The sequence below is a fragment of the Dermacentor silvarum genome, chromosome 9, assembly GCF_013339745.2.
Source record: "Dermacentor silvarum isolate Dsil-2018 chromosome 9, BIME_Dsil_1.4, whole genome shotgun sequence".
Taxonomy (NCBI): domain Eukaryota; kingdom Metazoa; phylum Arthropoda; class Arachnida; order Ixodida; family Ixodidae; genus Dermacentor; species Dermacentor silvarum.
The window spans coordinates 1,025,907-1,049,432 of record NC_051162.1 but is presented as its reverse complement, the minus strand read 5'-3'; the positions used below and the strand labels follow the sequence as shown (position 1 = coordinate 1,049,432).

At 44.9% G+C, this 23,526-nt stretch overlaps 1 protein-coding gene across 3 annotated transcripts in view; it reads left to right on the top strand.

Annotated features, from left to right (window-relative positions):
• Window positions 1–23,317, top strand: part of LOC119465099 (rho GTPase-activating protein 1) — a 262,330-nt gene extending 239,013 nt beyond the window's left edge. For all 3 annotated transcript variants that reach the window (XM_049656190.1, XM_049656191.1, XM_037725901.2), the window contains one exon: window positions 12,858–23,317. In XM_049656190.1, coding sequence (XP_049512147.1) covers window positions 12,858–13,028 — 171 coding nt within the window. In that variant the 3' untranslated portion in view covers window positions 13,029–23,317. The remainder of the gene's footprint in view (window positions 1–12,857) is intronic.
• Window positions 23,318–23,526: the final 209 nt, after the last annotated feature.

The window sequence follows — 23,526 nt, the reverse complement described above, 5'->3', positions numbered from 1 at the left end:
GTCTTCGTGCTGACGAGCTTGCACGAGTGCGTCGTCCAGGGAAAGGCTCGGAGTGCGGCACAGCTTGTCTGAAAGGCGAGAATCCGCCAAACCCACGACGAAACGGTCGCGAACAAGACGCTCTTCAACGGCAGGTGACGGGTAGTTACACTTGCGTACCATGTTCCGAAGGGCCGTGAAGAAACTGTCGACGGTTTCGCCTGGCTCTTGCGTCCGCTTGTGGAACCGAGAGCTCTCGTACACCTCGTTTACGGGGTGCACGAAGTAGCTTGTGAGCCGCCGGGTGACTTCCGCGTAGGACTTGTACGCTTCTTCATCGGACATGAGAGAACTGAGGACGATGCGTGCACGGGGGCCCATACAGTAGAGGAGAGTCCTAACCCTCGTCTCGTCCGGGGCTGCGTGCATGCCGGTGGCGAAGGCATAGTCCTCAAATTGCCGTAACCAGGGCAGCCACTCGCCGACATCGTCGAAGGGGAACGGAGCGGGACTCCGGAGACTGGCGGCAGCGAGAGCAGGAACTGGAGCGTCTTTGTTAGCCATGGCAAGTCGCGGGAACCACGCATCCCACTTCTGACACCATGTGGTGGGAGGGTTCGAGCCGAGGCGGCCGAGGAGGCAGGCTGAAGCCCGAGGGCCGCGGAGTAAAGACACACGCTCCGAGTCCCCAGCAGAAGTGCCCCCGTTTATTCACAGCACAGCCTTTATATGCTACATCCTATAGAGGGCGCCTCATAATCGGCTTAGCACTCGCGCCCTCTACAGCCGTTAGTTTCCCCGGCATGGACTGGGCGACCTTCTTCCCCGGAGGTCAGCAAAAGTACGTCCACTCGGTGCAGATGAATGAGCAAGGGACTGAGAACATGACCGCCAGCCAAAATCGGTCTGGTGGTTGGGCTGAGAGCCATCATTCAGAGTGCGCATTGTGGGAGCGCCTTGAAAAGCAGCGTCGTGTACGGCGTAGCATGTTGTTGTCACTGGTGCATTGACCGTCAGACCAGGATTGATAAGGTCGAAATGAGGCGTTGCGGTACCAGCAATGGCGGGAAACATGGCCGATGCCTCTGCAGTGATAACAGAAGGGCGTCTAGTGACAGTGCGCCATAAGTTTGTGCTTCGAATTTGCGTCCGCCTTGAAGGCTCATCTTGTGGCAGTGAGCAAAATGCAGCTGACGGCGGCTGGTGGTAGGACGGGATCGGCTCAACAGGCAGATGTCTCAAAGGTTCCTCTATTGGTGATGACCAAGGTGTGGCCCTTGGTGGCTGATGGTGCGACCGTATGGGCGTCATAGCTGGTTGACGTCGGACAACATCGGCGTAACGGGCGTCATAGCTGGTTGACGTCGGACAACGTCGGCGTAACTTAGAGGGCGCTGCTCATGAACAGGATTGCCTGCCGAAAACGCTCGCATAACTTCATCACGGACGATTTCAGCGACTGATGCCATGGGTGGGCCCACTGCCGGTGTCCAGAGCTTCTGAAGTTCTTCGCGAAGAATCTCCCGAATTAGATCATGGAGGGAGTTCTGACTGGTAACGGTCATTGCGGCGGAGTTGATAGGAGTGCTGGTGGGCAAGCGATCATACTGCCTGCATCTTAGGTGGAGTGCGCGTTCACTACTAGTGGCTTCCTTTATAAAATCAGCCACAGTACTCTGTGGATTGTGCACAAGTCCGCCGAATAGTTCTTCTTTTACGCCACGCATAAGGTAGTACAACTTCCTGTCCTCAGGCATGTGAGGGTCAGCTCTACGACACAGGCGAGCCATGTCCTCGGCAGACATTGCCACAGTTTCATTGGATTTCTGGAAGCGCAACTAAATTAGTTGCTGGGCACGGTCCCGTCGATCAACACTCACAAATGTTTCAGTGAGCTGATGTTGAAAATCATTCCATGTGGCGATGTTGGCTTCACGGTTCTCAAACCACGTGCGAGCACTGCCGTCAAGGGAGAAATAGACGTGGGAGAGTGTTTGTTAAGCAGTCCACCCATTGACCTTGGCAACACGTTCGTACTGGTCAGGCCAGTCTTCAACGTCTTCATGTGCACCACCATGAAAGCGATCGGGAATCAGTGGTTGCAGAAGGGTTACCTGGGACGGACTGTGAGTAGAGCTGTCTTGTGGAACTCGTGAAACCTGTGGCGATCTGGTGGTCGCCATTGACAGAGGTAGACAGGGCTCGGACCAGCGTTCTTGCAGGGGGTTGAGCTCGGGAGCAAGGCCTAGCAGCCGCCGACTGAAGCAATGCACAGGAGTTGTAATTGGAGATGGGCTGGATGAACGGCTTCCAGGAGGAGTCTGAATCATCAGGCGGGGTTGTGTACCCCGCAGCTCCACCAGTGTCACGAGTAAACGCGAACAAGAGACAGCACGTAGGACAAGACAGCGGAACAGCTTAAGAATAACCAGAACAAAGACTACTTCTTCTTTGAATTATGCTGTCCTACCAATCGGAGTCAGTTAAAGCATATATTGTCATCGTCGTTTAAACGTCTATATGGAGCATGCGTCAATGTTATTTCGTGAAAGTAGTCGCTTTGAAAGTCCTAACTTGTGGTTACATTTAGGGCTACTTTTCAACTAGTCCACAGACATAGTGGGTGGTAGCATAAAGAAAATAACTTCCTGGCACCATCAATCGTTAATTTTGTTCGTGTGTTGTGAAGTGGATCAACTAAAACTAGCCGATTTCTCGACCAGCCAAAACTCAACACAAGTAAAAGTTGAACGCTTTTGTTTTTATTCACACATTGGGTACTGGAAAAAGACTGACCTCCACACAGTGCAAAAATGACAATCTACAGAAGCAATTTGCATTCACAACAGAAATTTGTACATAATGAGTGAAAATAGATCCCAGAAGATCCAAACCAGTACGAAAATTATTAACCACCACGGCTGCGTCTTTGTTTCTTTTCTTTTTTTTTTTAACCTTGGCTGTGCGTGTCGACAAAAAGTGAACAAAATGTATAGCCCAAAAACACGCACTCAAGCCCTTCATTACAAGTATTTCACCGGCAACAGATGGGCTGCCGTCATGGCAAATGAGTCGAGCAACGCTGCTCTTATGTCAGTTCACTCAGGCTTGCACAGAACTGGTTTACTCATGCAAAATGAATACCTGCTCGGAAAATAGAGTGAAATACTTGTGCTTACTCATGGTCATTAAGAAACCTGAAAAACTTGGCAGAACTGGAATTCCCGGTGTTCGAACACCACATAGCTGCGCAACACATGTGATGCCCCGATTTAGCCATCTTCGTCTAATGCTTGGTCGACCTGGTTTCCTGCGTCTTCCGTTCGTTTGCACGCCTGACCAAACTTCTCTATCTTATCTTTCCTATCTTCACACTTGGGACGCCAACCGAAGCAGACGACCAAGCGCGATCTGACGTGTGATATCGCTGAGCAAGTGGCAAGGGTGAGCGGAGGCAAGCTCGACTGACGCACGATGGCAACCACTTCCCGCAATTTGCCCGATTTAAAATTCACAAAAAGAGAAATAAGAAAAATAACTTAGGATGTCTGGCAACCGCTAGGAGCCCGCATGTTCCTTTTACTTTCCGGGGCCTGGTTTTACTTGTCTCTGCGCCATCCGCGCTTTTGCATTTCAGTAGTTTTATCACATAGTGCTGCACTGGTTTTGCTGGCTCACGAAACTCGCTCACACTGTGAGTAGCAGAGAACAATTCCCTTCATGATGAGCGTTGAATATCGTGTTGATGATTCGGTGCACACTTTCCCTTCCTCTTTTGTTCGCACTGTCGGCTCTGTCTGGTTTGGTTTCTGGCTGCACTTTTGCACTTTGTGCAAGAAATCGTAACGCCGGTTGTCTGGGGTCGTTCACTCACCGATGGCAGTTGATGGCGAATGCAATGTCACGACTCCCTGCTCGGTGGAAGGCGAATTGAATTGTGCTAGAGGTGTGCGGACCCTTCAGATGTGATTTTTTCTTAAGCTAAGTCTTTCCTTGGTACGAAACAAGCACTGCGAGGTTTCTGGGATGGTATTTCAACAGGCCACGTTGACTTTATATTTGCCTTTAGTGTCCCTTTAACCCCGTATCTGCCGATGACAAGATAACTTGCCATCACAACGAGCGTCCTCTGGTGCCGATGACTAGATAACTTGCCATCACAACGAGCGTCCTCTGGTGCCGATGATGAGTTAACTTGTTGTAAACTTTCCGCAAGTTTTCCACATGTGTATATGTGCAGTTTCCTATAATTTTGACAAGAAAATAATGCACAATGACTTTTGCAATTTTTTTACAAGACCAGTAAGAGTGCAATAGGCAATTCTGGTATCATATATATATTTTTTTTAAGTTGGCACATAATATGTGGGTCCAAAGAAAGTTCTGCGCCATTGCGTCCAGTAATCAGTGTTACAGGCATGTGCATACAGGTTTGAGAAGAGACTACGCAGATAGAAAATTTTTTTTTTTAATTTCTTCTCATTTCTCAAAGAAACTGCCACACATATGGACACTTGGATAGTTTAGGCTTTCTATTGTGCTACGAAAATAAAAGGTCCTTGAAAAATTAATTGTTCATCTTGCCAAAGAGACAAGTAGTACTTTTCCACTGTAAAATCAGTTCCATGATTGTGACATGTACACTAAAATTATTACTAAATAATGAATTTAATAATATAGGTGAATAGCCTCTGGTGATTATTGCACAGGTTTTGATGTGTGCCAGTGCTGTGAATGTTGGTCCTCAAAAATTATTTTGTCTTGAATCTGCTATTTTTGATAATGAGAAACAGCTGTGCTGAAGCAAGTGTATCTTCAGAGCTGTTGTGTATGGCACCTGCCTGCACAAAATACCCAATGTTCTGTGTTGCTGATAGCACACTGTCAGTGCAAAAGTTTGAGCAACAGGTTTTAGAAGTAAAAAAAAAAAAGAGAGAAAAAAAAATTCAGTTTCAATGAATTTTGAAGAAAGAGTTTTACATTTCTTGGGTCATGCATTCTCTCTACTTGAAGCTATATGTCTGTACTTTTTTTGGCAAATCTTTTTTTTTTTTTTAATTCAATGCCTCACCATCCTATGGCATTGGCATTAACCTTTTTAACCCCTTTTGTACCTCACTATTATATATTGAATTCTTTCCAAAAAGGTTAAATTATTTTTAAGGACTCCAGTTGCTAACGTGTCTTCCTCAGAAAGAATAAATTTGCTTCTGCTTGCACTGTCCCATCGATTGTGTGGTGCCATCTGCTAAAAGAACGACTAAGCACTGAGACAAAAGTAGGCTCGTCCATGGAATTGCTAGATAATGCAAAGTACCGTTGATGAACTGAACTTATCTTTGGCTGTTTGCAACAATCGTGTGGACAAACTCAGCTCGCCCAAGGCATGGAAGAAGTTCATGTTTAAATGTGCAGCTAATTTCAGAGTGGCTGCCAGGCTCTGGTCGCCAGAGAGGGTACACCCATCATCATCGCGTGAATGTACAGTCGAGTCCACTTGTAACGAATGTGACGGTTGCGCTGATTGCGTTTGTTATATCCGAAGTTCGTAGTAAGTGGACTTCCCATATTACTTGACAACAATAAAATGTCAATTAAGAATAGTGTTTATTTCTTTTAAAAAGTCTGTTATGTACATCTGCTTTTTCAAACCACACACTATCACGGTGTTTTTTAGGCTCTCCAGGGTGGCCATATGCTCCTCTCCAGACTGTTTCAGGGACGTGATTTAACTAACCACTGTTGAAGTGCTCACGGCAACTGGTGGCAGGTCCTCAACATCTTCTTCAGGGTCTTCACCTTCGGGCAGTGCTCGCCTTCACGTGTAATGACTTCATCAGTGCATGGCTCTGCTGTCTCGGCGTTGTCATCCGCACTCGTGAAGTAATTCCAAGCAATATCGTGTCTGGCCAGTTGCACGTCAACGACACGTTGCCACAGCTCCACTTGAGTCGGATTGCAAGGCAGTTCTACAACGTTGGTCCTGGGCCCATAAGCCTGATGGAAGCAATTCACGATGCCCTCTGCACTTGGCTCAATCCAGACAGCCTTAAGCATTTCCACAGCTACGAACAAAGAGATACGAAGAGGGGCATCGGCACCTGCTTGATCAAGTGCTATCGGCATCCGCTGGATTACGTGCTGCCGATAGGACACCTTGGGCGGAATGATGCCCATGTCCAGTGGCTGAATCTTGGATGTCGCATTCGATGGCAGAAAGAGTATGGTCGCCACAGTCAGTAAAAGGTGCTCGTCGTGCTCCAAACAGTTGTTAAGTGTGAGTAGGACCTTCCTGTTTTGCTTCATCATGTCCTGGTCGAATTCAACCGGCCACTCGGCGAACAATTCACGTGTCATCCAGGCCTTTGTGATGGTGTCTGTAGCGCACTGGAACGTAACTCTCAAAGCACCGTGGCCTCATGACAAATGGCAGCCACCAGTCACTGCGCCGTCTTTTTGTTTGTGCACAACAGGATGGTAACACGAAGCTTACTGTTCTTCCCACCAGCACAAGTGTCTCCTTTAAAGGCATCGGTCTTTGTCGGCAGCATCTGGAAGAACAGTACAGTTACGTCGGCATTGTATACGTCCCGTCGAGCATAGCTTGCTATCGTTGGAATGTTCTCGGAGAGTCACACATCGACGTCCTCGATGTTAACTGAGGCTGCTTCGCCAGCGACGGTTTTGAACACTAGAGACTTTTAGCTCAGCAGATATATGGGCTGCTGCGGCGAGCAGACGAGCAGAGATGCCACTGCGCATGCGCAGAAGGCTGAAGCGATCAGCTGGTTTACAGAGCGGCACTCACGCCCACTCGCCTGCTCACCCCAGCGGAGCACGCCCAGTGAGTGATCGGCTTTGCAAAACCAACATGGCGGCCACCGGCACAAACTTTGGTGCGTTGACATCGTCATCTTCAAACGCGCCGCTAGCATACCTGCAGGCGAAAAAAGCCTTGCAAGTGCTCAAGAAGACCTGTGGATTCTGCATGAAGTAGCAGCAACAAGCCCTTTTGGCAACGATGTGAAGTGGATGACGGCCTTCAAGAATGCCAAACGGGCATTTACCCATCAACTCTCGCTACATGCGATAAAGGACCACGTTAACCTTGAGATTTGATTTTGGAGGCAGCAAGTCGTGAGAAACCTTAAAAAGCGAGTGTTTCTGTGATGTGTTTTGTCACCAATCTCGGGGGCGTGCAGGTGTTAGAGGAGATGGAGAAGGCAGGCGCATGGCAACACAGCAAAAGGATTTTTAATTACGCACGAACCCAAGACCCGAACGAAAGGAAACAAAAATAAACAAGCACACTAAAACACACCGCGGGGACAATACTAACGAAGTTACAACCTAAAGCCTAATATACTAAGAATGTTCCTATTTGTGCCTACACTCGTCTGTGGCGGCTAATCCACCAAAGTCACGCAACCTTGTATTAACGCTGGGACGCGGCGAATAAGAGTCACCTTGTTGTGTTCGTCGTTGCACGTTTGTCCAAGTCCGAAGCTCGTCGGCCCTTTCTCTCCGAATTCAGCGTTCTTGTCAATTCCGCAGACGTCTGTGCCTCGCTGTCGTCGCGTCGTCTCTTTTGAAGGTGTTTAGCTCATCAGTGCTCCGTCGGTGGCGAGCTCCTCAGCTCGTCATCGATGGCGTTCACCGTAGCTTAGGCCCACCTGCCTAGGCCTAGTGTCGGGATGCGTCGCAACTTCTTCAGGAGTGCCGACGTGTCGTCCCGAGGAGATTCGAACGTGCCGGTCTGCCGCAGAAGGGGGATCCTCTCTGGGGTGCCTGGTCCTGCCGTGAGAAGCTGCAGCCAGTCCAGGAGCCTCGCCCGAACTTGCCGAGGTCGACGGCCACATCTTGGACGGCCAGCGTCGCGGACTCAACCAGACCCCCAAGTCTCCCGTCGCCAGAACATAGCTGGAGATGCGACCTTCCTGACCCGGTGCCACGTTGAAACTCTACGGACAGCGCCGTTCATCCCTCGACTATGCCTCGGCTCGTGCGCCTCGCGCGCTCGCGCTGTTCGGAACCTCGTGTCTCTCGTGCTCCTTTTCTTTTTCGCGCCACCGGCGGCCTCTTACATATGACAGTTTCTAAAGTGAAGCTTCCTTGCCAAGTTCGAGGCACAGGTGCTCAAGAAGACCTGTGGATTCTGCATGAAGTAGCAGCAACAAGCCCTTTTGGCAACGATGTGAAGTGGATGACGGCCTTCAAGAATGCCAAACGGGCATTTACCCATCAACTCTCGCTACATGCTATAAAGGACCACGTTAACCTTGAGATTTGATTTTGGAGGCAGCAAGTCGTGAGGAACCTTAAAAAGCAAGTGTTTCTATAGTGAAGCTTCCTTGCCAAGTTCGAGGCACAGGTGCTCAAGAAGACCTGTAGATTCTGCATGAAGTAGCAGCAACAAGCCCTTTTGGCAACGATGTGAAGTGGATGACGGCCTTCAAGAATGCCAAACGGGCGTTTACCCATCAACTCTCGCTACATGCTATAAAGGACCACGTTAACCTTGAGATTTGATTTTGGAGGCAGCAAGTCGTGAGGAACCTTAAAAAGCGAGTGTTTCTATAGTGAAGCTTCCTTGCCAAGTTCGAGGCACAGGTGCTCAAGAAGACCTGTGGATTCTGCATGAAGTAGCAGCAACAAGCCCTTTTGGCAAAGACGTGAAGTGGATGACGGCCTTCAAGAATGCCAAACGGGCGTTTACCCATCAACTCTCGCTACATGCTATAAAGGACCACGTTAACCTTGAGATTTGATTTTGGAGGCAGCAAGTCGTGAGGAACCTTAAAAAGCAAGTGTTTCTATAGTGAAGCTTCCTTGCCAAGTTCGAGGCACTTTTTCGTACGTATCTGGCCTCTGACGCAGAACGCCATGGGCACATGTTTTGGCAAGCGGCCCTTTATCGCAGGCAAGCCAGCGCGTCGAGACACTTGGCGTGTTTTCAAATTGAAGTTGCACTAGAAAAACCCAACGTAGCAGAAACACCACAACTGCAGCACGACACTATGGACCACCACTCGAAGTTTAGACAAATAATATATGTATGATGCACTGCATGTGTATATAATCTCCAGCTTGTCAATAATTTACTGCAAATAAAATAATAAAATAATTTCTTCCTATAACATGCTGCTCTTTAATATTAATATTTACACCTCGAAAACCACACTTCATATGCACACAAACATGGTTCATGAGTCAATCACACCAAGAATGCTTCGTTTTACGTTGATGTCAACTGGAGTTGAGTCTCCGTGTTCTTTCTTTTTTTCTTTATTCTTTTGTTTGTTTAGTTCAGATCATGTGCTCAGCTGGCACACATGTTTATGTGACCTCTACTATAACAGGTGCCAGAGAACAGCTTGCATTGTAACTCGGGCTTGACTTAAGTGGCCAACTTTTTTCTAACGTAACATCTTTAATACTAGATCCAAGACACCAGTAATATCAAATCATACACTGAAAACACGAAATCTACAGTCGAACCCGGATATATTGAACCAACATATAACGAATTATTGTGTATAACAAACAGCAGTAAAATCCCCTTGAAAATACTTGTACCATATTTTTATTTTATATATTGATATTATCTATATATATATATCAAACTTTTTTTGTGGTCCCCTTCAGGTTCGATATATCCGGGTTCGACTGTACCTTTATTTGTTCTTTTAGCATAATAAAAGCAAGCTTGCTTTATATTTATTTCATGATAACTCCAGTTGTGACTGACAGGTGGCACAGCAAAGTGCTCTGCTCGAGCACGTGAAGGATTGCCGGGCTAAACCTCGTGTGATGCTCCGCTGGAGACTACGAGCAGAGCGATGCATAAATCTGCTGAACTAAAGTCTCTACCACGGAGTAAGATAAGACAGGAGCACCAACTCCGCTCGTCTGGAAGGGACACATTCTGAAACGCCGGTTCCTGCTTCACTGCGTGTTCGCGAGATGGCGCTACGAATGAAGAAAAACTCTGCAGCGGAGAGGAGCAAAGGCGCGGGGACTCTCTCGCGGCGCCTGCTTGCCTATCCGTTTTGTCGCCTGCTCCGCGCACGCCCTGACGCCTGTAGCACGCATACCTCTTGCGGTTCACGGAGTGACGTTAGCAGGAGAAACAAGTCATGTATCATTTTATTTATTTATTTTATACAGGCCAAATGCAGGGCATTTGTCAGGTGGCCTGCATAGAACTTTACAAGGCACAGGAACAGAAAATAAACAAATTACGGAAACTAAGACGGAAAGAAAAACTATAGCAAATGGTAAGGCGATATAACGGCAGTTCGGGTGGTCTCAAGCAATGACAGACGACAGCGAAAAGAAGTTTTTGTGCAGAAGCTGACGTTTATCACTCTTTTATCTGAGCACGCATCAAGTGCTAAGATGCTTCGGTTGCTTCTTTGTTTCTTGCGGTGCTTTTCGTGTCGCCCGGTTCTCTTGCGAGCAGAATCGCCACATTCTCATTAAACATAATAATTGGGAATTCCTGCCAGTGTTTCCTGCTCATTATTTCACAAGAGAAGCTCTGATTATGTGTCTGCATAACTGGGGGAATCATCTCGAAGGCGAGGCTGAGAATTTACAGGGTAGCCAGCCGGTATTTACACTGGCTAACCTCCTGGTCTTTCTTTCCCTTTCTTTCTCTCTCTCTCTACATTACGGCATGTCTCTGGACAAGGAAAAACACCTGCACTGTGTGTAGTTGTAGACAAATTCAAATTGAGCTCCTCCCGTCCTTCCGAATTGGCGTCTTTTGGTTCCTCCTGGCATTCAGCATCATTGAGCTACGCCAGGCTTCCCTAAACAAATTGAAGAAACGGCTCTGCTTCGAAGTCGAGGCACTTTACATCTAGTAGGACATCGCCTTTGTCTTTGCTGAAGTAACTATCAAAAATAAGCTGCTTCTCGAAGTGTCGCACACGTATTTTGTCCATTGCTTTAAGCGCTCGCTTATTTCAGGAATTTTTTGACGCCACTGGTGCAGTAGTTGAAGATCAGATGGCGAAGCGAAGAGCGAAAACTTCTCGCGTCCTTTGCCATAACCATATTTACAGCCAGGAACAAAACACTGTTCTGTTGCTCAGTCTCTTCACGCACAAGTATCAAGATACCTTGTTCCATCAGGCATGAATAAACATACTGCAGACATGGTAAACAAAGCGAGGAAGATGAAAATTTCGCACCTTTTCTTCCGCACAGACGTAGAGGAGTGAAAAACAAGTACTTCTGTTGTGTCTTTCTGTACAGCATCATTTATCGTCTGTTTCCTCTAAAGACATGTAAAAATGTTTCGCTTACGTGCATAAAAGCGCTACCGCGTGTTTATTTGCGTTTTATTATTTGTGCACATATATTTTTTTGTGTTTGATTGCTGTCAATTGAGACGGCCGAGGGTCTACGTTTGTAGCAGACGACACGCTCTACGGGTGCCGCGCTGCCAGTTCTGCGCCGCCATCGCCGCCGGTCTCCGCCACTCAGCGCATGCACACATGGAAGCAAGCTATTGAGTGTTTTCCACGCGCCTCGACAGATGGTGCTACGCGATGTATAATTTAGCGTTACACGGTTTGTCCCTCGAGCGAATACATTGTGCGGAGGCGGAGTCGGCGCTCCTGTTTATCTTACTCCGTGGTCTCTACTATTCTATGGAGAGCTTTAAACCGTTGCAGCCACCTATTGCCCGGGCTGAAATCCAGAAAGAGGGAAGCAAAGCTTCGTACCTTGGAAAGCATCAGCGGTCGACTAATGGGAATGTTTTGGGACCAGGCAAACTACTTAGCCAACCACGTATGCAACGCATCTTCAACATCGTCGTAGGTCACTTTCCGAAGGCACTTTCTTGTTGTCAGGTCAGCGTTACTGCTTGCACTTAAAATTTTGTCCTTGTAGACAATGCCGATGCACCTGTCGGCATGCGGTGCCTTCTGCAGTTCCACTGCTTTGTTGTTTTTTTTTTTTTATGTGAAAGCATCAAAAGTCCCATTGAGTGAAAAAGCCGGCATCTGTAGCAGCGAAATGGCACCTGAATTCCTATCGACTGCGACGCCACGTCATGAGCGCGTCTCAACTGAGCAGAGTGGGCAAAATGGAACAGTTGCTGCCACGGTAGCATGCCAAAAGTTGCATGAAGGGAGAGGCCATCACCAGCGCGCCACGATGGAGCAGATACGGCGATGCAACACCGCGGGGTGGTCGTCGGTGGGGCGGTCGTGCAACGTGTGGGTGCCGCTGCCTCGCTCTCTGAAGCCGTGCATGGTCTCACCCCCACTGGGCTTCGCTGCTGCTTCCTCAGTCTGTCGTCGCACAGGACGTCAGCGGCATGCGGCGTTGACATTAGAGGCTGCTGCTGCTCTTTGGCTCGGGCAGCACGTACCGCTATGATACATTACTAGCAGCGCATAACTCGAAGGAGCGGTGGTGTTCAATTGGGCATTAATTCTTTCGCATTCAGAACTCGTAAAAAAAGCTTAGGTGTCCTCGAATGTTATTGCTTTTTGGATGGCCAGTTTCTTTCCTGGAGATGGGGGAGAGAGTGGAGGAATGTGAACGAAGCTGGGAAACTCTGTTCGATCGCCGTGCCTGTACGAATATTTAGACAGCGTGATAGAATTAACAGCGCCTCCGCTTTCGCTTTATTAACCGAGTTGTGCGGCTGCGTTTGTTTCCTGTATCTGAGATGCAGTGCCATTGCAGTAATACATATTTTGACGTAGCACCACCCTGGTTCGTTCATTGTGACTGTGGCCGTTATAAGTTGACTCGACTGTATATGGCACTACTGTGACAAATATGCTTCACATTGCTTTTGAAGTAAGTCGTGTTTCACTCTTTCATTCTGCTTTCTCTCTGATTTTTCTATGCAGGTGATAGACCGGAGTGATCTGAACAAAATGACTGCATCCAACCTCGCCATCGTCTTTGGCCCAAACCTACTGTGGTCTCGCCAGGAGCAGGCCTCGCTGAGTTCCATTACCCACATCAACCAGTTCACTGAGTACATACTAAGGAACCAGCACCTGCTGTTCAGCAAGTGAGCTCGTGGGCGTAAGCAAACCACGCTGGCCAGAAGTAAGCTGCCAAGCGGCATGGCATCTGCCACAAGCATCGTCCACTCTGCTCTGTCCATCCCAAAGATCTTTGCTCTGCCGAAATGGAGCTGTAGAACAGCGTCCACACTGCATCAATGGAAAAGCAGACAGCTATGCGTTGTCTGCTTTAGAAACATGGTTCGCATGTCGTCTGCTGCGCTGTCCACATGCTAGACATTCCACTGCACTGGAACCAAGCTGTGCAGTCCCGCAACACTGAGTGCTTGTAAATTTGTCAATAGATGAATGCTTGTTAGTAGTTAAATGCCTGAAATGAATCTGGAGTGTTCAGTATATAATCTACAATGTGTTTGGAGCTTTATTGACCAAACCTCTAACTGTTCGCCTACCGTGTCGATTGTGAGCAAGACAAGCTTTGATTGCTGCTTGACATTAGTGACATTTTATCTTGCCGAGTGCATCATCCGTACAGGTGCCATGTTGTAGAACTTTTGTCCTGTGCAAATCAATCGCTGCACTCTTTGTGTGACCGGCTGTTCTAGCAGGCTGAATTAAACGTGGCAGCTGGAATGCGTGCTTGTAGCGAGGGACTTCATATAAATGTGCTGTCTTGGCATCGTCTGCTTGTACTCGAGCAGTTGAACCAGCGTGCAAGTGTGTGTGGCCATACCCACAGTTTATAATTTACAGACCAGCATGTTGGAGCCCCTCACTGAATCTTGTGGTGCAATCTTGCGGCCTTTACTTAAACAATTTTATCTCGCACAGCAAAGGCAATGCACAAGCATAACAGTGTGTCCTCTCTATCCCTGTAGTGTTTCTCACAAAAGCCCTTGCTTTTGTGGTATTGATCATCATGCCGTTGATATCAATCTTCCTGCCACCAGCTGGTTCCAAGTCTGCTGGCTTTCATTCTTACCAGTCTTGTGATGTGTTTCACTGCTGTGTCAGATGTATGCAGTGCTCATGTCGTGAATAGTTTGTTAGGTCTTTCGAACACTGGCACATACTGGTGTCAGGCTTTACTGCTACTACTGATATTACAGCGAGAGTCTCGATGAAAATATAATGGTATGGTACAAAAGGCACATGTGCTATTTTGGAAGAATGAAACTCAAGCTGAGAATATCGAAACATCAAATTCAAAAGATTCAGCTTTAAATATGGGACATATCAGTCTGCTTGATCAGAACTTTTATGCGAGGTACACATTTTTTAAGAAGAGAATGGTGCCCTCCGTTGGAATTTGGCAATGAAATTTTGAATTTCTTCTATTGATGTATGAATTGCCCTCTCTGTATTTCATTCATCCACGATAGTAGTGTAGGAGGGGTTCTGTTGCAAACAAGCACCAGTCAACATTGCATGCTTGCTGAAACTAAAGCATGCAGAGATAGTCATATGTGTCTGGTAGACCAGCATATTGACACCACCTAACGCAGTTTTCCCTCAAGTTCGTACATTTTTTGGCAAGAAACATTTTTAATTTACTTTTTTTTATTTTTTATTTATAACATATTGCGGACCACAAATCGGTCCTTGCAGGAACCTTCATTCTATCCGAGTTCGTTATGCCAAGATTCAACTGTAATTTGCTGCTGGGGCACATGCTTTTTCATAATAAAGTGTTCTTACAATGGTCACAAGGGTAAAACATAAAGGCATGAACTTTTCCGGGAAAAGACTTTCTAGTGCTTTTTTTTTGTGGATATTGATGGGTTAATCTTCATGCCGGACAAAAGAAAAAAAAAAACGTCAGGACACTGCTGCTTGAATTGTGTTATAAGTACTGCAGCGCTGATGATGTTATCATTGCTGCACCTTTAACTCTGTCTTCTCACGCTTTGACCACAGGTGCATGGTGTGCCAGATGTTGCTTAAATAAGAGCAGCAGGTGTGTTGGATTCTTCCAGCTAAAGTGCCGACTCATTGATGCTCAGATTTCATACAGGCGTGTCCTTTCATGGTGTATGCAGGTTAACACTATGTTTTTGTGCATTGCTTGCCTCTTTCGTCCAAAATAACACGTACCGTTGAACTAGACACCTTCGTTATAGCTGATATTTGTTGTAGGCATACTTTTGTCGCACACCCGCCACGGTGGCTTAGCGGCTATGGTGTTGCGCTCTTAAGCACGAGGTTGCGGGTCCCGGCCGCATTTCAGGGGGGGGGGCGAAATGTAAAAGCACCGATGTCCTGTGCATTGGGGGCCCCCACACTATAGGCGTGCCTCATAATCAGACCGCAATATTAGCACGTAAAAACCCACAATTCAATTCAGTATTTTGTCACACATTGATTCAGTGAGGAATGACTGAATCGAATTTTTAACGTAATAGCGTTAAGGACCCCATGTCGCAAAAAATCCGGTGTCCTTGTCCGTGAGAGATAATTTCCACATATATATATATATATATGTATATATATATAGATACATGCCACACCTTGCTATATGCGGGTTATATTATCACACCATTCTATCACTAATGTTGCTCATACCTTGTCTTACATTCTTGACAAAGTTATTCCCCTGAATTTTGAGAATGACAGCCCACAAACAAATGTCCTGAAACAAAACACCGACAGTGCATGCCGTTTATGTTAAATCTTCTCAGACTGAAATATTAAAAGTGCAAAACAATAACAGAAGATCGGCCCACGCAAGAAGCTGCATTTTTACCAGAAAGCCCGCGCGCCTTCGTGCATAGCGTTCGGTGCCAGCGTTTCCTGGTAAACATTACGGTTACATAAGCTGCATTTGCCGGGAAGTGTGAGAAGCAGTCGGGGATCTTTGAATGTCATTGCGTTCCACTGTTAAAAGCGAAGCTTAAGCGTCTTCCAAGTTTTTTTTGTTTTAATATCTGATAATTCATTATATCCATGTTCATTATCTTGAGGTATGCATTCTCTGTGGCAATGCCAGACAAAAAACCTTTGCTGCAGTGTGGAACCATCTGTTGCTGTCACAGTGAAATAGATTGCGTGCAGTAATTCACTGTTACAGTGGTAGATGGTGGCACTGTTCCATTACAAGATGTACATTTCTTGTTTTGTAGATAGCTGGCAGTCGTAATCGACGTCTGCAATGAGGGTTGATGCATTGTCGGCATTGAATTGCTGCTCCAGGAATTGAATTACTATAGTAACGACTTTAATAAGCTCATTGTAATTGTAGCTGTGATGCGCACCAATTTTTCTTACCTTGATGTGAAATTTGTCTCTGCGTTCTCGCAATGGCAGTTCATCGGTATGCACTGAAGCCTGAGTTTGAGCGCAAGCATATTAAAAAGAAAAAAAACATGTATTGTCTAGCTGCACACCTTCATTGCTGCATTCGCTTTATGATACCAGTTAATATCACGTCCGAGGCACATTTAACTGATGGAACAGTAGGAATGTCTGGTAGCATTTCGTTTGCCAATTATTCCAGTGTCTTCTGTGTTAAGAAACAGCTTTCGTATTGATGCAAATGCTGTTGACAAGGTCAGAGCACAAGGATTTACTTCTATATGTTTTCAAGAATTTCAAGTCCTTCGAGCCACCTAGTTACCATGGACAACAATGACCGTCCTTTTTCCGGTAGTTAGGAACATTGTGTTTTTTCAACAAGCATGGGAAAAAGTGTTGGTGGTCTTGTTTGTCTATGACTGAAGACCTTGTACGCCTAGCCAGCCTGGTGTGGTATGGTTTTTTTATTAGGTTTTAGTAAACATTATATTGAGGCTAGACTTTCTTCATGTGAATCTTACACTTGCAGGAAAAGTGATGAACGCACAGTATTGCAAAGCAAGATGAAACGTTCCACATATCACTGACGTCCATGAGTTGCTGACGACACTTGTTCTACTTAACCACGGAAGCCATCAGTTGCACTGATTAAATCGGCACCTTTGTTGAAGCGCCTAAAAGTTTAATAATTGGGGCAAAGTCCATGGTTCGCTGCATATTAATGCTGGGTGTACAGGTGGCACCACAAGTAAATGGAGCATGGTGCTGCGGGATGTTTGGTTACCTTCGGTATCAGGCTTGGCATGCGTTTCTGCATTAGCATTGCTTGCTTTCAGTATAGTTGGTTCGCCCTTGAAAACAATAAGCATAGCAAGAAACCTGACGAGATGTGTTGGGCTGCTAAGCATGAGGTCGCGGGATCGAATCCCTGCCACGGTGGCTGCATTTCGATGGGGGCGAAATGTCAAAGCACCCATGTGCCTCATAATCAGATCGTAGTTTTGGCACATAAAACTCCATAACTTAAGTTAATTTTAAAGCCTGACGAGATTTCATGTGACTAATGCCGGATGCGTCAGGGTGTACAAGTAACAGTGTTAGTGGCACAATGCCAGGCATGCTAGGCATGCCGTGTAGGTGCCGAACGCATCTGGCACTAGTGATACAAGGTCTCATGACAGTGATTGTGTCCCCGAAAGTGATCATCCGAGACTATCATCCCAAGACAGACGCAAGAAAGGCGGCACGATGAAGAATCATCCCACCGACTTTCTTGTGTTTGTTCTGGTGATGTTTATTTTTACTCAAACAGGATACAGCTGTGCAGAAATCATCTGTTGGGCCTCTGCTAGGTTAGACACAGCGTTTCTTACTAAATGATGTACAAGAAAGTGTGGTGCCACTGTCTATGTGGGTTCATAAAGGGATGCTGTGGCCACTACAGAAATGGAATGTGAAAGGTTCAACTTGGCCTGGGTGTGTTGCTGGGAGGTATCGCAAGTCACTACATCTAGTTTACTTCAACCATTTATCTGCGTTAATCTGCGCTCCTCTTTCTAATAGCTGCATTTTGCCAACTAGCCCAACAAGTTGACAAGTCACGGCTTTACGGCGATACAAATTGCATTATTATTTGCTCACATGCAAGAACTGAATGAGACCTAAAATTGACCCTGGCAGACACTGAGCATTCTTTGTTTTTATTGTATGGCCCTCCAGTTAACACTAACCACACACGCTTGTGTCTGTATCTTAATAGCACTATAATATCAAAAACCAAAAACAAAGAAAGAAAATCAGGTTGCGCATTGTTTGAGCAGATGGATTGTGACAGTGTGGTCAGCACACACGGCATGCGCCAGCCCCCTGCGACACGTGTTTGTCAAGGCCCCCAGCTCCGTGACATTTCTGTGCTGCCCATGACATCCCAGCGGCACTTTTCCTTTATGTAAATTCAAGAAACTATGTGGCTGTTATATTATTTTCTGCTCTGTTGAATGCTGCCGAGATAAGGTTATTAGTTTCTGCCACCATTAATTCCTTCCGTGTAACGCTATTGTACCAAATTCTGACCGAAAATGGCTAAAGTATTTTTGAGGACCTGCAGTCGCCAACGTGTCTCCGCCGGAATAAAACTCACTCCTGCTTGTGCCGCGCCACAGATTGCCGTCTGCCAGAAAGCACCAAGACGAAAGCGGCTTGTCCATGGCGTAGCTCGAAAAGTACTTCGGCTCGATCTTTACCGTTTTTACCAGAAACACGTGGACGAATGCCGCTCGTCCACAGCATGGAAAGGGCGAAAAGGCAGCCAACAACGTCTGCTCCAAAGGCCGACCCGTGAAGCATACGTTAATTTCACTTCAGTTTACGAGTGCGCAGTGGCTCAAAGTTATGTGTCAGCTGGCAGCGTTCATTTGCTGCCTTTGCTCACCTTGTTCACCTGGCACATTGTTGCAGCCTTTCGATTGTTCTGTTAGCTGCACGGCGTCCAATGTAGATACCGAACGTTTCATAAATACGAGCACTTAGCACACCCGACTCTTCCTGCTAGATTGCCAGATTGCTCGGACTTCAAGTTCATTCAAAAGGTGGCATTTTGCGGTGCACGCGGTTTAATACCACATTACTTGCCTGCTCCGTGCAGATTAGATCAGAAGTATGTGTTAGTCTGCAGCATTTGCAGAACAAAATATTTCTTATTTTGCTGCAACAGAATGGTGACACTCTCTGACATTTAGTCAAGCTTGTCTGGTCGTGTAGCATGTTTTGCAAAAACAAAATATTAAGGTCACTGACCGAGTAAAAATTATTTATTGACGTTTCGGAACCCCTACGGGTTCCTCGTTCACGATTCCAAGTTTGTTTTTGTCTGTCAACATTAGGCTGAAATGTTTGGCAATTACATCGAGGTGGCATCGCCGTTTTGTTGCTGTAAAATGTACATTTTTTGTCGCGACACATTAATGCGTACTTCCGCTTTACTTGGTATAAAAGGAGCAAGTAAGGCGCATAAATTTGGTGCTCGGCTGTGCGCTCGGCAAAGTGTGTGAGCATGAGAACACTAGCGGTTTAGCCAGAAAACACTTGGTGCTGTTATTCGTGGAACTCTTGATACTGTTTGGTATTAACACGTCCCGTAGCAGTTGCCACTGCTTCGTAGCCAAATGCATATTGAGTGAGCAAATACCAAAGCCTGTTATCTCCTTCCATTTTCACCTACAAGTTTCAGGGATGCATCGCTGAGATGCACGCAGTACAATTCTTTCTGTATGAGTTGACCTTGTTTTAAACGAGCAGTGGATGTAATCTCCAAGTGTGTGCACTGTCGTGCTTTGCTTAAATGTACATAACATGCAAACAAGTGTCGTGCTTGCAAACTGAGAAAGAGCTGCTTCTCTCCCCTCTAGTCATCAAATTATGTATAATAACCAAGTCCGGGTCTGTTTTCTCTCGCATGCCATTGCATATTTTGGGGGACGTGCATTTTTATTATCCGACCCCCATCCACTGTGGCACCAAATTAGTTCATTTAATATTCTTATTCCGCATAATGTGCAATATTGAGTCAACTCACGCAGTTAATGCATATATGTATTATTAATTTTTTACATTAACTACGTATTACAAATGTGATGTACACGTGCAGGTGAATATTTGTGAAAATATGTTGCAACGGAGAGCCAGGATTTTCTCGACAGAAATGGTGGCACAGAATATAGATGTCAGGGGTAAAAATTTTACAAGGAAAAATTGAAAACTGCTTTTTGTTCTAGGCCTCATTTTCTTTACCAAATGAAACAGCTATAACCCCTCTGTTGTAATCCTTTCACCCTGAGGGTACAATAAATACATGCACTGTTTTGGTATAAATTTATACAAGGTTTGAGTCTACATTTGAATTTGTTTCATTTTCATTATATTAGTTGAAATTCCAGTGGTAATGAAGGTATAAAAGAAAACACTTCATTTGCCATTGTTGTCACGCCAGCAATTAAACTCCAGTTCAGCAAAATTCAGTTAGATATGAGTCTATCGTGTGTTTTATTACACTTTTCTGTGCCATTGTTTCTTTTGGAAGCATGCTCACACAGCATGCTTAATTTTTTTGTTTTTTTCGTCAGGTGCAAAATGTTTTGGGATATGCTTGTTGTCACGTACCTTCAAACTGTCAATACCGAGCCAAGTAGTTGCGCAAGTTTGAGCGTACGCTTGCATTCTAATTCCAGGGGTAAAGTTCAGAAGTAAGGCGATCTGTGAAGTGAAATTAAATCTGCAATTGTACATCTTTGTGTGCATATGCAAAAAGCCTTTTTATGACCCATATTTTTATGTAAGGGCACACAGTTAGAGTGCTGCTCCCTGACATGAAGCCGGGTACAGCGTGCGTTGTGTGCTTTTTACAATGTCACCTGTGACCCCTAGCTAAACCAAACTGAAACTGGCCCAGAAAATTCGTCAAGTTTGATAAAATAGTTTTGTTACAGCCACTAATCAGTCGTTGTGGTAGAAGTGATAAATTCTTGTTTGAATAATGTTCCACATATGAACACAAAATATTGCATAATGCTCTTTTGTAACTTTATGGAAGAAAAAAATCTGCTCCTTGTGACATAATCCGAAAGGTTAACGGTGTTGTTTAGTGTGCTCATATTATTTTGCACACGCTATACCATGACTGTTCTAGAAACTCAGTAGATTGTAATGGATGAGATCTGTAGGAAATATAGTATTGTTGCCGATTATCAGCCAGGCTTTTGAAGGTTATCAAGATGAATAATTGCAGCACTGTTTCGTTTCATAGAACATATGTGTTGTGTAAAAAGTTCTGCACTTCAGATAACATTTTATCTTTTGTATGCATCCTGAACATTGTGTTTACTATCCGTAGGTTGCAGTGAGTTTACAGTGCAGGTGTGTAACATAAGAGTTGCTTTGAGATTTAAGATGAAAGATTTGTGCTGTAGCGATGTGATTCTAGCATAAGCGAAAATTTTACAGATATTCGTACATGTATGCTTGCAGTGTATCTGTTAGGGCATCTAAAGCAGTCAGAATGAACATATTAGTTCATATTCATATTTCACATGAATGCACCAGTTTTGTTTGCTGTAGGATCTTTACTGGACCTAACTTCAAGAACTGCAATACCTGTTACTGGAGCAAACGTCATGTTTAAATTTTTTTTTTTTACAGGTTTTCGAGAGCGCTCTTGTAAAAACTGTGACAACTTAAATTTTAGAAAGTTGGAGATCATTTTAAAAGTCAGTGGAATCTACCTTTTATTTTCAAATGCAGCAGAATTGTTCAGTACAGCAGTTTTCTGATAAGAACATTTCCATGTTTCATTTCTGTAGCTGAGCTAAATCTCTTTCTTCAGTCTCAGCACTTCAGATGCACCCTTCAAAGACAGAACAAAATTCCGCCTAAAATATTCAGTAAAGACATTTGCATGCTGTGCATATTTACTCATGAGGTCACACCGCTGCCCATACAGTAGCAGCTAAACATGAGACTTGCGTAAGCTTTTCGCTTTTCTTTTCAATTTTATTTGCCATACTTTCTAGCAAAATACTTTTGTATGACACAGGCTGTACTCGCAGCCTAACATCATCTATGACAGTATGCAATGCTTGCAGTACTGTTAAACTCAAAATTAATAAACAAGCTGCGTATGATGCCTTTAACAATTCAATGATAAGCATCACTGCTGTAAGAAAAGAGAAGCCTGTGAAGTGGATGTTGTATTGGCCACACTAAACAATAGCTCTAAATGATCTGCAACAGTAGTTAGTGATGGAATGTTGAAGACGAGCTCTAAAGCTTTCACACTGAAACCTTTTCGCATGGCACTCAAGACATCCGAGCCAAAGCCAATGTGAAAAAAAGTCCATCCACAATAATGTGCTGCCACACATTGTTTGGCAGTTTTTCTATAACATGAGAACTTTAGCGTGATACTGACAAACATGTACAGAAAACACTTGGTCTTGCTGTCCTCTGTGTGTGTTAGTCTATGCCATGCTAGAGTTTCCAAGACATCAGAACAAAAAAATTATGTGTTTTGCTGACACTGGTACACATTGTTATGAGCTACACAGAGTTTTAGTTGATGTGAAATTGGTTCTGCAACAAGGCATCTTATGCTTGTGAAGAGAATATTTATAGTCAAATTATTGTCCATCTACTGAAGGCACGAAAAGTAAATGAACAATTATAATCGTGGCTACGAAAGAGCAATATTGACTAACTGTGTGGTCTAAACTGTGAGCTGTGGACAACAATAAAACTTGCACCAAAGCCAGTTAGAAAAATGTTTTCTTCAGCCTTTGTAGTGTTGAGAGAAAAGAAACTGTGGTATGGGCAAACCAATTTTAAACTTAACCTGCAATCCTCCAACATGCATGGTTTCAAGTTTAGTATTGCCAGTGACAAAACCAAAGATGATTTTCTACTTAAATTGCACCGTCAGGTTACGTCATCCCAGTGTGGTCGGTACAAGACTTTAGCCAGTCAGTACTTTATTAGAATTGAATGTATAAGAATATTTTTCATCTTTTGGGATCGTACAAATACTGGAGCTCCATTGCTGTGCATGAAAGAGAGTATATAGTCAATCCTCATTACAATGGAGTCGCATCCGACATTGAAATCAATTCACTATATCCAATATTCATTATAAGCGCACATTTGTAACACAGTGGTATTGGCAAGAAAAGTTTTATTTGGTTACATTTGCATTCCTGATATTGAGGTTTGGCTGTATACGAATACTCCAATCATGGCACAAAGCACTCGCTGCTGCTGCTGCTTCTGTGAGCACACAGATTTTTCCCTTCACATTTCTATGTAAATTACTAACATGTTAAATATTTTGACGCGTGACACAGAGGTATCTATGAATATATGTGTATATGTATGTATACCTAGGAAAAAGAAGTGTGTGTGCATGACAGAGAAGACTCCTTTTTGTATTGTGCCAAGCCAACAATGCTGCTGTGAATGCAGGGAAGAAGTGATGCCATGCCTGTAAATAAACATTTTTCTTTTGCACAAAATATGGGCGTGTTTGTTTTCCTTGGCCATTTTGCCTTTTCGTTGACAAAGCGTTGGCCTGGTGGGCTTCCCATTTTATTCACTTGCACATCTGGTGTGATTTAGTATCAACACTAGAAGCTACTCAACCTTATGTGCAGTGAAAACCTGTTATAATGAAGTCACAGGTGACACAAAAATACCTTCATTACATCCATTATAA